Source organism: Panulirus ornatus, chromosome 12 (genome assembly GCF_036320965.1).
Source record: "Panulirus ornatus isolate Po-2019 chromosome 12, ASM3632096v1, whole genome shotgun sequence".
Classification (NCBI taxonomy): domain Eukaryota; kingdom Metazoa; phylum Arthropoda; class Malacostraca; order Decapoda; family Palinuridae; genus Panulirus; species Panulirus ornatus.
Window position 1 is genome coordinate 50975835 of NC_092235.1, and position 15369 is coordinate 50991203.

The window sequence follows — 15369 nt, forward strand, 5'->3', positions numbered from 1 at the left end:
CCAAGAGGATATATGTGTTGGAGGTGGAGGGAATGAGGAGAAGTATGGGAGACCAAATTGGAGGTGGAAAGATGGAGTGAAAAAGATTTTGAGTGATCGGGGCCTGAACATGCAGGAGGGTGAAAGGCGGGCAAGGAATAGAGTGAATTGGATCGATGTGGTATACCGGGGTTGATGTGCTGTCAGTGGATTGAATCAGGGAATGTGAAGCGTCTGGGGTAAACCATGGAAAGTTGTGTAGGGCCTGGATGTGGAAAGGGAGCTGTGGTTTCGGGCATTATTGCATGACAGCTAGAGACTGAGTGTGAAAGAATGGGGCCTTTGTTGTCTTTTCCTAGCGCTACCTTGCACATATCTAGCGCTACCTCGCACACATGAGGGGGGAGGGGGGATGGTATTCCATGTGTGGCGAGGTGGCGATGGGAATGAATAAAGGCAGACAGTGTGAATTGTGTGCATGGGTATATATGTATGTGTCTGTCTGTATATATATATATATGTGTACATTGAGATGTATAGGTATGTATATTTGCGTGTGTGGACGTGTATGTATATACATGTGTATGGGGGTGGGTTGGGCCATTTCTTTCGTCTGTTTCCTTGCGCTACCTCGCAAACGCGGGAGACAGCAAAAAAAAAATATATATATATATATATATATATATATATATATATATATATATATATATATATATATATACATGGAGGTGAACAGTGGCTCGAGTGTCTTTAGAAGATTCTAAATGTGCCACCCTGCCTCAGAATGCACTCTTCAGAATATAAGCTGCAAAAAAAAAGGCATCTGCATGTTCTTATTTATGCCATGATATTTAATATAAAAAAGTCAATATCTTAATGCACTGCACATGAAATTTTACCTTAATTTCAGCCTTATAATATGGATCTGATTGCAATGGAAGGCACATTTATGTTCATGGACAGCTATGTAACCTTCTATGAACCTCAAATTTCTTTACATAATCATTTCAATTTTGGTTGTACTATGTATTTAACAATTCAAGCTGATTTCACCTTTCAAATGATCACTACTGCAATTTAATGAACAATCAGTGTGAGTGTTTTTATTATGAGCAAACTGTTTTAAGAAATGTCTAAAGCAGAGAAATATGTTTACCCTTATCAATTCCAAGATTTTACTAATCTTTCTCAGGTTATTATTTCAGGTCTGAATACTAACTGCTACATCTATGTAATGAATATGATTCAAATGAAAGTGGATAATAAAATTTTCTAGGACTGTATTGCAAAATATCTAAGGAACAAAATTAATTTCATGACCACCAGATTAACTAATAACTTCAAAATATATTTTCAGAGTACCTTAACGTGTTTAATTAAAACCTTAATGTATATAATGTACATAAGTTTACACATTAGATGGGTTTACCTACTTCAAAAAAAAAAAAAATGTTCACTATCCAGTGCATCAACACAATTTATTATAAAAAGATGGCACTTCACATAAGACTATACTTAAAGCAATTATGACTGAGTACCTGAATCTGAAAATAAGGTATAAAAATATGTGGGTATAAAATCAATATATGGGTATCTAAATCAAAGAAAATTACTGTTAAAAAGATATGCTCATTATTGTTCAACCAGTTTAACACAAAAAAAGTATTTTGAAGTAGGTTTCAAAACATCTTGAAAAAAAAAATACTCAAATATAGTACAATATATGCATCACTTCAAGTTAATGTTTCACACCACCAGAAACTAATGTCTTATGTTACAGGATGTTTCTGCAAAAAATTGCATGTCATTCCCACCTCAATTTATCAAAACAAGATTTCCCTCAGGTAAAATAACTGTCCATTAATAGCATGAACACATGACCAAACAACTATTTTCAGTGCTGTTTCCTTTCCTAAAATTAGAACTTGCTTGTAAAGATTAGAAAAAATGCAAGACAATGCCAATTTAATTTCTTCCTATGTTTTTGCTTGGACATGTTGAAATGAATGGTTAAATATGTACTATCCATTTTTCCATGTAAACTAGATCTTATAAGTAATAAAAAAGTGTGGGGTATACAATTTTCTGAATAATCTTCCATATATATTCAGATCATTAAATGATCTTGATAGATCATCACATCTTTTTCAAATCAAAGCTATGTGAACTCTACCTATCAAGCCCATTTATGTTCGTGCAAAACAGTGAAGCAAAAAAAAAAAAAAAAGACACTTTTGCTTCTTTTTCTCACTGTCCTAGGAACTCGTATGATTGCCAGCTAACCCTAGAGAACAGAGCAGTAACCACAGTAGTTTTCCTCATCTGGACGCTGATTGGATACAATAAAGGAGCCTTGTGATCTCTGGTCCATCTCCCATAGGCCTGGTGTCTGGATGATCTGTTTCAGAGAAAAAGATAAAAAGGCTTTTCATCAAGACAACAACATTCTAAACTGTAAAGCACACCTTTCCTATTGAAGGGAATTGAAGGAAAAATTATTTTTAGTCTTGCATTCTAAAAAGCAGTGATATGTAGGATGAATATCATTGCAGCTTCAAACTGACAGACAACCTTGTGGACTGGGATAATGGGTGGCCAAATGCATGTATAAGACTGGATGCAGTGTTGAGTGAAAATTTTGGGATACACGTAGGTGTGAGGCAGGATTAAGTGATGTCACCATGGCTTTTTAATATATATATGAATGGGTTGATAAGAGAGGTGAAAGCAAAATAAGGGAAAAGGGGTGCAGATATGGAGTGTGGCAATGAGATATGCGGGCTAGTGGCAAGCCTGTTTGTGGATGACAGTGTTGTTTGCTGAGAGTGAAAAGGAGTTATAGAAAGATGTGTTTTATGATGTGTATAAGCATAGGTGACTGAAAGTAAATGCAAGTAAAACTAAAGTAATGGTGTTTGAAACGAAAGAGAGGGACAGAATAGATTTTTTAAATCAATATACTGAATGAAGAAAATGTACTAAATTGTGCTGTGGATATGGAGGGAAAAAGACTGGAAGTGAGAGAATTAAAGTATCTAGAAGCTGTCTTCGGTAAGTGTGGTGATATGGAAGGAGAGATAAGGAAGAGAGCAATACAGGATAGAAGAGTCATTGGGTCCTTCAATAGAATAATGAAGGGTAAGGTGTAAGTATGGAAGTAAAGACAGCATAGTCCTCCCAACCCTGCCCTATGCAGCAGAACATGGAAATGGAATGAGTTGCAGAGGTCAAGAATCCAGGATGTAAAAATAAGCTATTTGGGAAGAGCATTTGGTGTGACTAGATGTAATAAAGAAATTAAGAGGGTATGAGAGGTATTTTATGAAAAAGGGAATGAATTGTGGAGTGGAAGAATGAGTAAGACTTGAAATACTTTGAGGTGGTTTGGGCATGTGGCAAAAATGCAAGATTGGGAGTTTACAATAAGAGTGAATGACCGCCTGTGACATAGGCAAATAGGGTGGGGGAGAAAAATAGTGGAGGAATGCATGGAATGGTGTGTGAGGGAGGCATGTAAGGACAAGATAAGAGGAGACTTGCCGTGGCCACTCCTTGGTAGGAGATCACAGAGGGAACAGGCATCAGAGATATAGATAGAATAGATAGATGGAGAAAAACTGGAGGAAGTGAAGTGTTTTAGATATCTGGGAGTGGATTTGGCAGTGGATGGAACCATGGAAATGGAAGTGAAAGTTCTGGGAGCGTTGAAGAATGTGTGGAAGTCGAGAACATTATCTCGGAAAGCAAAAATAGGTATGTTTGAAGGAATAGTAGTTCCAACAATGTTATATGGTTGTGAGGCGTGGGCTATAGACAGAGTTGTGCGGAGGAGGGTGGATGTGCTGGAAATGAGATGTTTGAGGACAATATGCCGTGTGAGGTGGTTTGATCGAGTAAGTAATAATAGGGTAAGAGACATGTGTGGTAATAAAAATAGTCTGGTTGAGAGAGCAGAAGAGGGTGCTTTGAAATGGTTTGGTCACATGGAGAGAATGAGTGAGGAAAGATTGACCAAGAGGATATATGTATCAGAGGTGGAGGGAACGAGAAGTGGGAGACCAAATTGCAGGTGGAAAGATGGAGTGAAAAAGATTTTGAGTGATCGGGGCCTGAACATGCAGGAGGGTGAAAGGCGTGCAAGGAATAGAGTGAATTGGAATGATGTGGTATGCCGGGGTCGATGTGCTGTCAATGGATTGAACCAGGGCATGTGAAGCGTCTGGGGTAAACCGTGGAAAGTTCTGTGGGGCTTGGATATGGAAAGGGAGCTGTGGTTTTGGTGCATTATTACGTGGCAGCTAGAGACTGTGTGAACGAATGTGGCCTTTGTTGTCTTTTCCTAGTGCTACCTTGCGCACATGAGGGGGGAGGGAGTTGTTATTTCATGTGTGGAGGGGTGGCAATGGGAATGAATAAAGGCAGACAGTATGAATTATGTACACGTGTATATATGTATATGTCTGTATGTGTATGTATATATATATATATATATATATGTGTCCACTGAGATGTATAGGTATGTATATTTGTGTGTGTGGACGTGTATGTATATACATGTGTATGTGGGTGGGTTGGGCCATTCTTTCGTCTGTTTCCTTGCGCTACCTCGCTAACGCGGGAGACAGCAACAAAGCAAAATATAATAATAGATAGATGGGATGGAGTGATAAAGATTTTGAGTAACTGGGGCCTGTGTAAGGAAAGGCTGACAAAGAGGATATGTGTCAGAGGTGGAGGGAACCAGAAGCATGAGACCAAATTGGAGGTGGAGATGAAGCGAAAAAGATTTTGCGCAATTGGGGCCTGAATAATGGAGGGTGAGATGCATGCATGAAAGAGAGTGATTTGAAATAATGTAATATACCACGGTCGACGTGTTGTCAATGGACTGAAACGGGGCATGTGAAATGTCTGGAGTAAACCATGCAAAGGTCTGTGAGGCCTGGATGTGGATAGGGAGCTATGGTTTCAGTGCATTATACATGACAGCTAGAGACAGAGTGTGCACGCGTGTGGCCTTTTTTGTCTATTTTCCCAACGTTACATCGCTGTATCGGGGGTAGCGATGCTGTTTCCTGAGGGGATGGGTAGTGCCACGAATGGATAAGGCACGCAAGTATGAATATGTACATGTATATGTTGATTTTTTTTATTTATTTTTATACTTTGTTGCTGTCTCCCACATTAGCAAGGTAGCGCAAGGAAACAGACAAAATAATGGCCCAACCCACCCACATACACAGGTATATACATACATGCCTACACACGCACATATATATCTATACATTTCAACATATACATACACAGACATATACATATATACACATGTACATATTCATAATTGGTGCCTTCATCCATTCCCGTCACCACCCCGCCACACATGAAATGGGACCCCCTTCCCCTGTGCGAGGTAGTACTAGGAACAAAAAACAAAGGCCACATTCATTCACACTCAGTGGTTCAATCCACTGACAGCACGTCGACCCTGGTATACCACATCATTCCAATTCACCCAACTCCTTGCACGTCTTACACTCTCCTGTATGTTCAGGCCCAATTGCTCAAAATCTTTTTCACTCCATCCTTCCACCTACAATTTAGTCTCCCACTTCTCCTCGTTCCCTTCACCTCTAACACATATATCCTCTTTGTCAATCTTTCCTCACTCATTCTATCCATGTGACCAACCCATTTCAGTACACCCTCTTCTGCTCTCTTAACCACACACTTTTTATTACCACACATCTCTCATACCCTTTCATTACTTACCCGATCAAACCACCTCACACCACATTTTGTTCTCAAACACCTCATTTCCAACACATCCACCCTTCTCCTCAGAACCCTATCTATAGCTCATGCCTCACAACCATATAACATTGATGGCACCATTATTCCTTCAAACATACCGATTTTTGCTCTCCAAGATAATGTTCTGGCCTTCCACACATTCTTCAACGCTTCGAGAACCTTCGCCCCCTCCCCCACCCTATGACTTACTTTTGCTTCCATGGTTCTCTCTGCTGCTAAATCCACTTCCAGATATCTAAAACACTTCACTTCCTCCAGTTTTTCTCCATTCAAACTTACCTCCCAACTGACTTGTCCGTCAACCCTACTGAACCTAATAACCTTGCTCTTATTCACATTTACTCTCAGCTTTCTTCTTTCACACACTTTATCAAACTCAGTCACCAACTTCTGCAGTTTCTCACCTGAATCAGCCACCAGCGCTGTCTCATCAGCGAACAACAACTGACACTTCCCAAGCCCTCTCATCCACAACATACTGCATACTTGCCAGTCTCTCCAAAACTCTTGCATTCACCTCCCTAACAACCCCATTCATGAACCATGGAGACATCACGCACCCCTGCCGCAAACCGACATTCACTGGGAACCAATCACTTTCCTCTCTTTCTTCTCATAAACATGCCTTACATCCTTGATAAAAAGTTTTTTACTGCTTCTAGCAACTTACCTCCCACACCATATACTCCAAACACCTTCCACAGAGCATCTCTATCAACTCTATCATAGATCCATAAATGCTACATACAAATCCACTTGTTTTTCTAAGTATTTCTCACATACATTCTTCAAAGCAAACACCTGATCCACACATCCTCTACCACTTCTGAAACCACACTGCTCTTCTCCAATCTGATGCTCTGTACATCCATCCCTTCACCCTTTCAATCAATACCCTCCCATATAATTTCCCAGGAATACTCAACAAACTTATACCTCTGTAATTTGAAAACTCACCTTTATCCCCTTTGCCTTTGCACAATAGCACAATGCATGCATTTCGCCAATCCTCAGGCACTTCACCATGAACCATACATACGATGAATATCCTCACCAACCAGTCAACAACACCGTCACCCCATTTTTTAAATAAATTCCACTGCAATACCATCCAAACCCACTGCATTTGCCGGCTTTCATCTTCCACAAAGCTTTCACTACTTCTTCTTTGTTTACCAAATCATTCTCCCTGACCCTCACTTCACACACCACTTCGACCAAATCACCCTATATCTGCCATTCTATCATCTAACACATTCAATAAACCTTCAAAATATTCACTCCATCTCTTTCTCACATCACCACTACTTTTTATTACCTCCCATTAGCCCCCTTCACTGATATTTCCATTTGTTCTCTTGTCTTACACACTTCCAAAACATCTTTTTACTCTCCCTAAAATTTAATGATACTCTCTCACCCCAACTCTCATTTGCCCTCGTTTTCACCTCTTGCATCTTTCTCTTGACCTCAAGCTTCTTTCTTTTATACATCTCCCAGTCATCTGCACTATTTCCCTGCAAAAATTGGCCAAATCCCTCTCTCTTCTCTTTCACTAATAATCTTACTCACCACTCACTATTTCTAATCTGCCCACCTCCCACGCTTCTCATGCCACAAGCATCCTTTGCACAAGCCATCACTCCTTCCCTAAATATATCCCATTCCTCTCCCACTCCCCTTATGTCCTTTGCTCTCGCATTTTTCCATTCTTCACTCAGTCTCTCCTGGTACTTCCTCACACAAGTCTCCTTCCCAAGCTCATTTACTCTCACCACTCTCTTCACCCCAACATTCTCTCTTCTTTACTGAAAACCTCTACCAATCTTCACCTTCACCTCCAAAAGATAATGATCGAACATCCCTCCAGTTGCACCTCTCAGCACATTAACATCCAAAAGACTCTTTTTCATGCGCCTATCAATTAATACCTAACCTAAAACACTTCACTTCCTCAAGTTTTTCTCCATTCAAAATTACCTCCCAACTGACTTGTCCCTAGAACCCTACTATACCTAATAACCTTGCTCTTGTTCACATTTACTCTCATCTTTCTTTCACACAATTTACCAAACTCAGTCACAAGCTTCTGCAATTTCTCACCTGAATCAGCCACCAGCGCTGTATCATCAGCGAACAACTGACTCACTTCCCAAGCCCTCTCATCCACAATAGACTGCATACTTGCTCCTCTTTCCAAAACTCTTGCATTCACCTCCCTGACAACCCCATCCGTAAACAAGTCAAATAACCATGGAGACATCACGCACCCCTGCCGCAAACTGACATTCACTGAGAACCAATCACTTTCCTCTCTTCCTACTCGTACACATGCCTTAAATCCTCAATAAAAACTTTTCACTGCTTCTAGCTACTTGCCTCCCAATCCATATACTCTTAATACCTCCCACAGAGCATCTATATCAACTCTATCATATGCCTTCTCTAGATCCATAAATGCTACATACAAATTCATCTGTTTTTCTAAGTATTTCTCACCTACATTCTTCAAAGCAAACACCTGATCCACACATCCTCTACCACTTCTGAAACCACACTGCTCTTCCCCAATCTAATAATGCTCTGTACATGCCTTCACCTTCTCAAACAATACCCTCCCATATAATTTCCCATGAATACTCAACAAATTTATACCTCTATAATTTAAGCACTCATCTTTATCTCCTTTACCTTTGTACAATGGCACTACACATGCATTCAGCCAATCTTCAGGCACTTCATCATGAGCCATACATTAAATATCCTTACCAACCAGTCAACAACACATTCACCCTTTTTTTCAAAATCCACCGCAATACCATCCAAACCCGCACCCTTACCGGCTTTCATCTTCCGCAAAGCTTTTACAATCTCTTCTCTGTTTAGCAAATCATTCTCCCTAACCCTCTCACTTCGCAAACCACCTCGACCAAGACACCCTATATCTGCCACCCTATCATCTAACATATTCAACAAACCTTCAAAATACACTCCATCTCCTCACATCACCACTACGTGTTATTACCTATATATATATATATATATTGTTGGAACCACTATTCCTTCAAACATACCCATTTTTGCTTTCCAAGATAATGTTATCGACTTCCACACATTCTTCAAGGCTCCCAGGATTTTCGCCCCCTCCCCCACCCTATGATTCACTTCCGCTTCCATGGTTCCATCCGCTGCCAGATCCACTCCCAGATATCTAAAACACTTTACTTCCTCCAGTTTTTCTCCATTCAAACTTACCTCCCAATTGACTTGACCCTCAACCCTACTGTACCTAATAGCCTTGCTCTTATTCACATTTACTCTTAACTTTCTTCTTTCACACACTTTACCAAACTCAGTCACCAGCTTCTGCAGTTTCTCACATGAATCAGCCACCAGCGCTGTATCATCAGCGAACAACAACTGACTCACTTCCCAAGCTCTCTCATCCACAACAGACATCATACTTGCCCCTCTTTCCAAAACTCTTGCATTCACCTCCCTAACAACCCCATCCATAAACAAATTAAACAACCATGGAGACATCACACACCCCTGCCGCAAACCTACATTCACTGAGAACCAATCACTTTCCTCTCTTCCTACACGTACACATACCTTACATCCTCGATAAAAACTTTTCACTGCTTCTAACAACATGCCTCCCACACCATATATTCTTAATACCTTCCACAGAGCATCTCTATCAACTCTATCATATGCCTTCTCCAGATCCATAAATGCTACATACAAATCCATTTGTTTTTCTAAGTATTTCTCACATACATTCTTCAAAGCAAACACCTGATCCACACATCCTCTACCACTTCTGAAACCACACTGCTCTTCCCCAATCTGATGCTCTGTACATGCCTCCACCTCTCAATCAATACCCTCCCTTATATTTTACCAGGAATACTCAACAAACTTATACCTCTGTAATTTGAGCACTCACTCTTATCCCCTTTGCCTTTGTACAATGGCACTATGCACGCATTCCGCCAATCCTCAGGCACCTCACCATGAGTCATACATACATTAAATAACCTTACCAACCAGTCAACAATACAGTCACCCCCTTTTTTAATAAATTCCACTGCAATACCATCCAAACCTGCTGCCTTGCCGGCTTTCATCTTCCGCAAAGCTTTTACTACCTCTTCTCTGTTTACCAAATCATTTTCCCTAACCCTCTCACTTTGCACACCACCTCGACCAAAACACCCTATATCTGCCACTCTATCATCAAACACATTCAACAAACCTTCAAAATACTCACTTCATCTCCTTCTCACATCACCACTACTTGTTATCACCTCCCCATTTATTATTATACTTTGTCGCTGTCTCCCGCGTTTGCGAGGTAGCGCAAGGAAACAGACGAAAGAAATGGCCCAACCCCCCCATACACATGTATATACATACGTCCACACACACAAATATACATACCTACACAGCTTTCCATGGTTTACCCCAGACGCTTCACATGCCTTGATTCAATCCACTTACAGCACGTCAACCCCGGTATACCACATCGCTCCAATTCACTCTATTCCTTGCCCTCCTTTCACCCTCCTGCATGTTCAGGCCCCGATCACACAAAATCTTTTTCACTCTATCTTTCCACCTTCAATTTGGTCTCCCTCTTCTCCTCGTTCCCTCCACCTCCGACACATATATCCTCTTGGTCAATCTTTCCTCACTCATTCTCTCCATGTGCCCAAACCACTTCAAAACACCCTCTTCTGCTCTCTCAACCACGCTCTTTTTATTTCCACACATCTCTCTTACCCTTACGTTACTCACTCGATCAAACCACCTCACACCACACATTGTCCTCAAACATCTCATTTCCAGCACATCCATCCTCCTGCGCACAACTCTATCCATAGCCCACGCCTCGCAACCATACAACATTGTTGGAACCACTATTCCTTCAAACATACCCATTTTTGCTTTCCGAGATAATGTTCTCGACTTCCACACATTCTTCAAGGCCCCCAGAATTTTCGCCCCCTCCCCCACCCTATATATTCTTTCTTTTTCTTTTAAACTATTCGCCATTTCCCGTGTTAGCGAGGTAGCGTTAAGAACAGAGGACTGGGCCTTTGTGGAATATCCTCACCTGGCCCCACTCTGTTCCTTCTTTTGGAAAAGAAAAAAAAAAAAACGAGAGGGGAGGATTTCCAACCACCCGCTCCCTTCCCCTTTAGTCGCCTTCTACAACACACAGGGAATACGTGGGAAGTATTCTTTCTCCCCTATCCCCAGGGATATATATATATATATATATATATATATATATATATATATATATATATATATATATATATATATATATATACATACATATATACATATATATACACACACACATATATATATATATATATATATATATATATATATATATATATATATATATATATATATATATGTGTGTGTGTATATATATTTATATTTTGCTTTGTCGCTGTCTCCCGCGACTGCGAGCCAGCCAGGTAGCGACGAGAGAGAACGACTACGACAATACAGAGGTCTGATGACTACATAACACATCACATTGCCTGCTAAACCTTCGCTGCGTCGGGATGAGGAGTGAACATGAGCTGCTCCCCGTATCACACAGCGTTTGGTTCATCTGGCCTCTGTCTGCGCCACACTGCACAGAACCAAGTCTTCCGCAAAGGTAGCAGGAGTGAAGGCTGATGCAAACTTCAGATGGCAAAGAAACTGGAGGCACCACATCAGGCAAGAGGACGAGGCAGTTTCATGAGCTCCTCTTCGCCAACGGAACTACCTTGGCCACCAGTGATGCTACTACGTTTGTGAATCAAAAATCATTGCAACACAAACCTCGTCAGGTGGTAGTGTCCCGCAGTGTATCGAGACAGACTTCCCCAGAACTTTTTTAAAGGGGAAGTAAATGTTTATAGTTGTGTTACTGGAGTGATAGTTTTCATACATGGTTCTTTGACAAGAAAATAGTGAAATTGGAAAAAAATGTAGCTTAGACATTGAAGCTTATTGATACAGTGGTTAAATTGATGAGAACTACTATTGACTTTTGTGTAAATAAATTAAACATTTCCTTTTTCCATAGCCAGAGGTTGAACCATTATGTGACATTCATTTTTTTTTTCTTTTCATTTCAAGCTAGAAGTTTCAGTTTTCTAAATTGTTTCTTACATTTTTCATATGTATATATATGTATGTGTGTGTGTGTGTATATGAGCGTGTGTGTGTGTATGTGTGTGTATGTGTATATATATATATATTATATTTTTTTATTATACTTTGTCGCTGTCTCCCGCGTTTGCGAGGTAGCGCAAGGAAACAGACGAAAGAAATGGCCCAACCCCCCCCCATACACATGTATATACATACGTCCACACACGCAAATATACATACCTACACAGCTTTCCATGGTTTACCCCAGACGCTTCACATGCCCTGCTTCAATCCACTGACAGCACGTCAACCCCGGTATACCACATCGCTCCAATTCACTCTATTCCTTGCCCTCCTTTCACCCTCCTGCATGTTCAGGCCCCGATCACACAAAATCTTTTTCACTCCATCTTTCCACCTCCAATTTGGTCTCCCTCTTCTCCTTGTTCCCTCCACCTCCGACACATATATCCTCTTGGTCAATCTTTCCTCACTCATCCTCTCCATGTGCCCAAACCACTTCAAAACACCCTCTTCTGCTCTCTCAACCACGCTCTTTTTATTTCCACACATCTCTCTTACCCTTACGTTACTCACTCGATCAAACCACCTCACACCACACATTGTCCTCAAACATCTCATTTCCAGCACATCCATCCTCCTGCGCACAACTCTATCCATAGCCCACGCCTCGCAACCATACAACATTGTTGGAACCACTATTCCTTCAAACATACCCATTTTTGCTTTCCGAGATAATGTTCTCGACTTCCACACATTCTTCAAGGCCCACAGGATTTTCGCCCCCTCCCCCACCCTATGATCCACTTCCGCTTCCATGGTTCCATCCGCTGCCAGATCCACTCCCAGATATCTAAAACACTTCACTTCCTCCAGTTTTTCTCCATTCAAACTCACCTCCCAATTGACTTGACCCTCAACCCTACTGTACCTAATAACCTTACTCTTATTCACATTTACTCTTAACTTTCTTCTTCCACACACTTTTCCAAACTCAGTCACCAGCTTCTGCAGTTTCTCACATGAATCAGCCACCAGCGCTGTATCATCAGCGAACAACAACTGACTCACTTCCCAAGCTCTCTCATCCCCAACAGACTTCATACTTGCCCCTCTTTCCAAAACTCTTGCATTCACCTCCCTAACAACCCCATCCATAAACAAATTAAACAACCATGGAGACATCATATATATATATGTATATTATCCCTGGGGATAGGGGTGAAAGAATACTTCCCACGCATTCCTCGCGTGTCGTAGAAAGCGACTAGAGGGGACGGGAGCGGGGGGCCAGAAATCCTCCCCTCCTTGTATTTTTTTAACTTTCTAAAATGGGAAACAGAAGAAGGAGTCACGCAGGGAGTGCTCATACTCCTCGAAGGCTCAGATTGGGGTGCCTAAATGTGTGTGGATGTAACCAAGATGTGAAAAAAGGAGAGATAGGTAGTATGTTTGAGGAAAGGAACCTGGATGTTTTGGCTCTGAGTGAAACGAAGCTCAAGGGTGAAGGGGAAGAGTGGTTTGGGAATGTCTTGGGAGTAAAGTCAGGGATTAGTGAGAGGACAAGAGCAAGGGAAGGAGTAGCAGTACTCCTGAAACAGGAGTTGTGGGAGTATGTGATAGAATGTAAGAAAGTACATTCCCGATTAATATGGGTAAAACTGAAAGTTGATGGAGAGAGATGGGTGATTATTGGTGCATATGCACCTGGGCATGAGAAGAAAGATCATGAGAGGCAAGTGTTTTGGGAGCAGCTGAATGAGTGTGTTAGTGGTTTTGATGCACGAGACCGGGTTATAGTGATGGGTGATTTGAATGCAAAGGTGAGTAATGTGGCAGTTGAGGGAATAATTAGTGTACATGGGGTGTTCAGTGTTGTAAATGGAAATGGTGAAGAGCTTGTAGATTTATGTGCTGAAAAAGGACTGATGATTGGGAATACCTGGTTTAAAAAGTGAGATATACATAAATATACTTACCTGGTAGGAGAGATGGCCAGAGAGCGTTATTGGATTACGTGTTAATTGACAGGCGCGCGAAAGAGAGACTTTTGGATGTTAATGTGCTGAGAGGTGCAACTGGAGGGATGTCTGATCATTATCTTGTGGAGGCTAAGGTGAAGATTTGTATGGGTTTTCAGAAAAGAAGAGTGAATGTTGGGGTGAAGAGGGTGGTGAGAGTAAGTGAGATTGGGAAGGAGACTTGTGTGAGGAAGTACCAGGAGAGACTGAGTACAGAATGGAAAAAGGTGAGAACAATGGAAGTAAGGGGAGTGGGGGAGGAATGGGATGTATTTAGGGAATCAGTGATGGATTGTGCAAAAGATGCTTGTGGCATGAGAAGAGTGGGAGGTGGGTTGATTAGAAAGGGTAGTGAGTGGTGGGATGAAGAAGTAAGAGTATTAGTGAAAGAGAAGAGAGAGGCATTTGGACGATTTTTGCAGGGAAAAAATGCAGTTGAGTGGGAGACGTATAAAAGAAAGAGACAGGAGGTCAAGAGAAAGGTGCAAGAGGTGAAAAAAAGGGCAAAAGAGAGTTGGGGTGAGAGAGTATCATTAAATTTTAGGGAGAATAAAAAGATGTTCTGGAAGGAGGTAAATAAAGTGCGTAAGACAAGGGAGCAAATGGGAACTTCAGTGAAGGGCGCAAATGGGGAGGTGATAACAAGTAGTGGTGATGTGAGAAGGAGATGGAGTGAGTATTTTGAAGGTTTGATGAATGTGTTTGATGATAGAGTGGCAGATATAGGGTGTTTTGGTCGAGGTGGTGTGCAAAGTGAGAGGGAAAATGATTTGGTAAACAGAGAAGAGGTAGTAAAAGCTTTGCGGAAGATGAAAGCCGGCAAGGCAACAGGTTTGGATGGTATTGCAGTGGAATTTATTAAAGAAGGGGGTGACTGTATTGTTGACTGGTTGGTAAGGTTATTTAATGTATGTATGACTCACGGTGAGGTGCCTGAGGATTGGCGGAATGCGTGCATAGTGCCATTGTACAAAGGCAAAGGGGATAAGAGTGAGTGCTCAAATTACAGAGGTATAAGTTTGTTGAGTATTCCTGGTAAATTATATGGGAGGGTATTGATTGAGAGGGTGAAGGCATGTACAGAGCATCAGATTGGGGAAGAGCAGTGTGGTTTCAGAAGTGGTAGAGGATGTATGGATCAGGTGTTTGCTTTGAAGAATGTATGTGAGAAATACTTAGAAAAGGAAATGGATTTGTATGTAGCATTTATGGATCTGGAGAAGGCATATGATAGAGTTGATAGAGATGCTCTGTGGAAGGTATTAAGAATATATGGTGTGGGAGGCAAGTTGTTAGAAGCAGTGAAAAGTTTTTATCGAGGAAGTAAGGCATGTGTACGTGTAGGAAGAGAGGAAAGTGATTGGTTCTC

General features: G+C 41.2%; 1 protein-coding gene across 2 annotated transcripts in view; it reads right to left on the reverse strand.

Annotated features, from left to right (window-relative positions):
- Window positions 1-1242: 1242 nt before the first annotated feature.
- The window catches only part of LOC139752056 (ras-related protein Rab-18-B-like), a 54334-nt gene continuing 40207 nt past the window's right edge, over window positions 1243-15369 (reverse strand). Inside the window, exon 5 of one of the 2 annotated variants that reach the window (XM_071667889.1) lies at window positions 1243-2377. In XM_071667889.1, the coding sequence (XP_071523990.1) occupies window positions 2264-2377 (114 nt within the window). In that variant the 3' untranslated portion in view covers window positions 1243-2263. The remainder of the gene's footprint in view (window positions 2378-15369) is intronic. The other variant, XM_071667890.1, reaches the window with a different exon arrangement.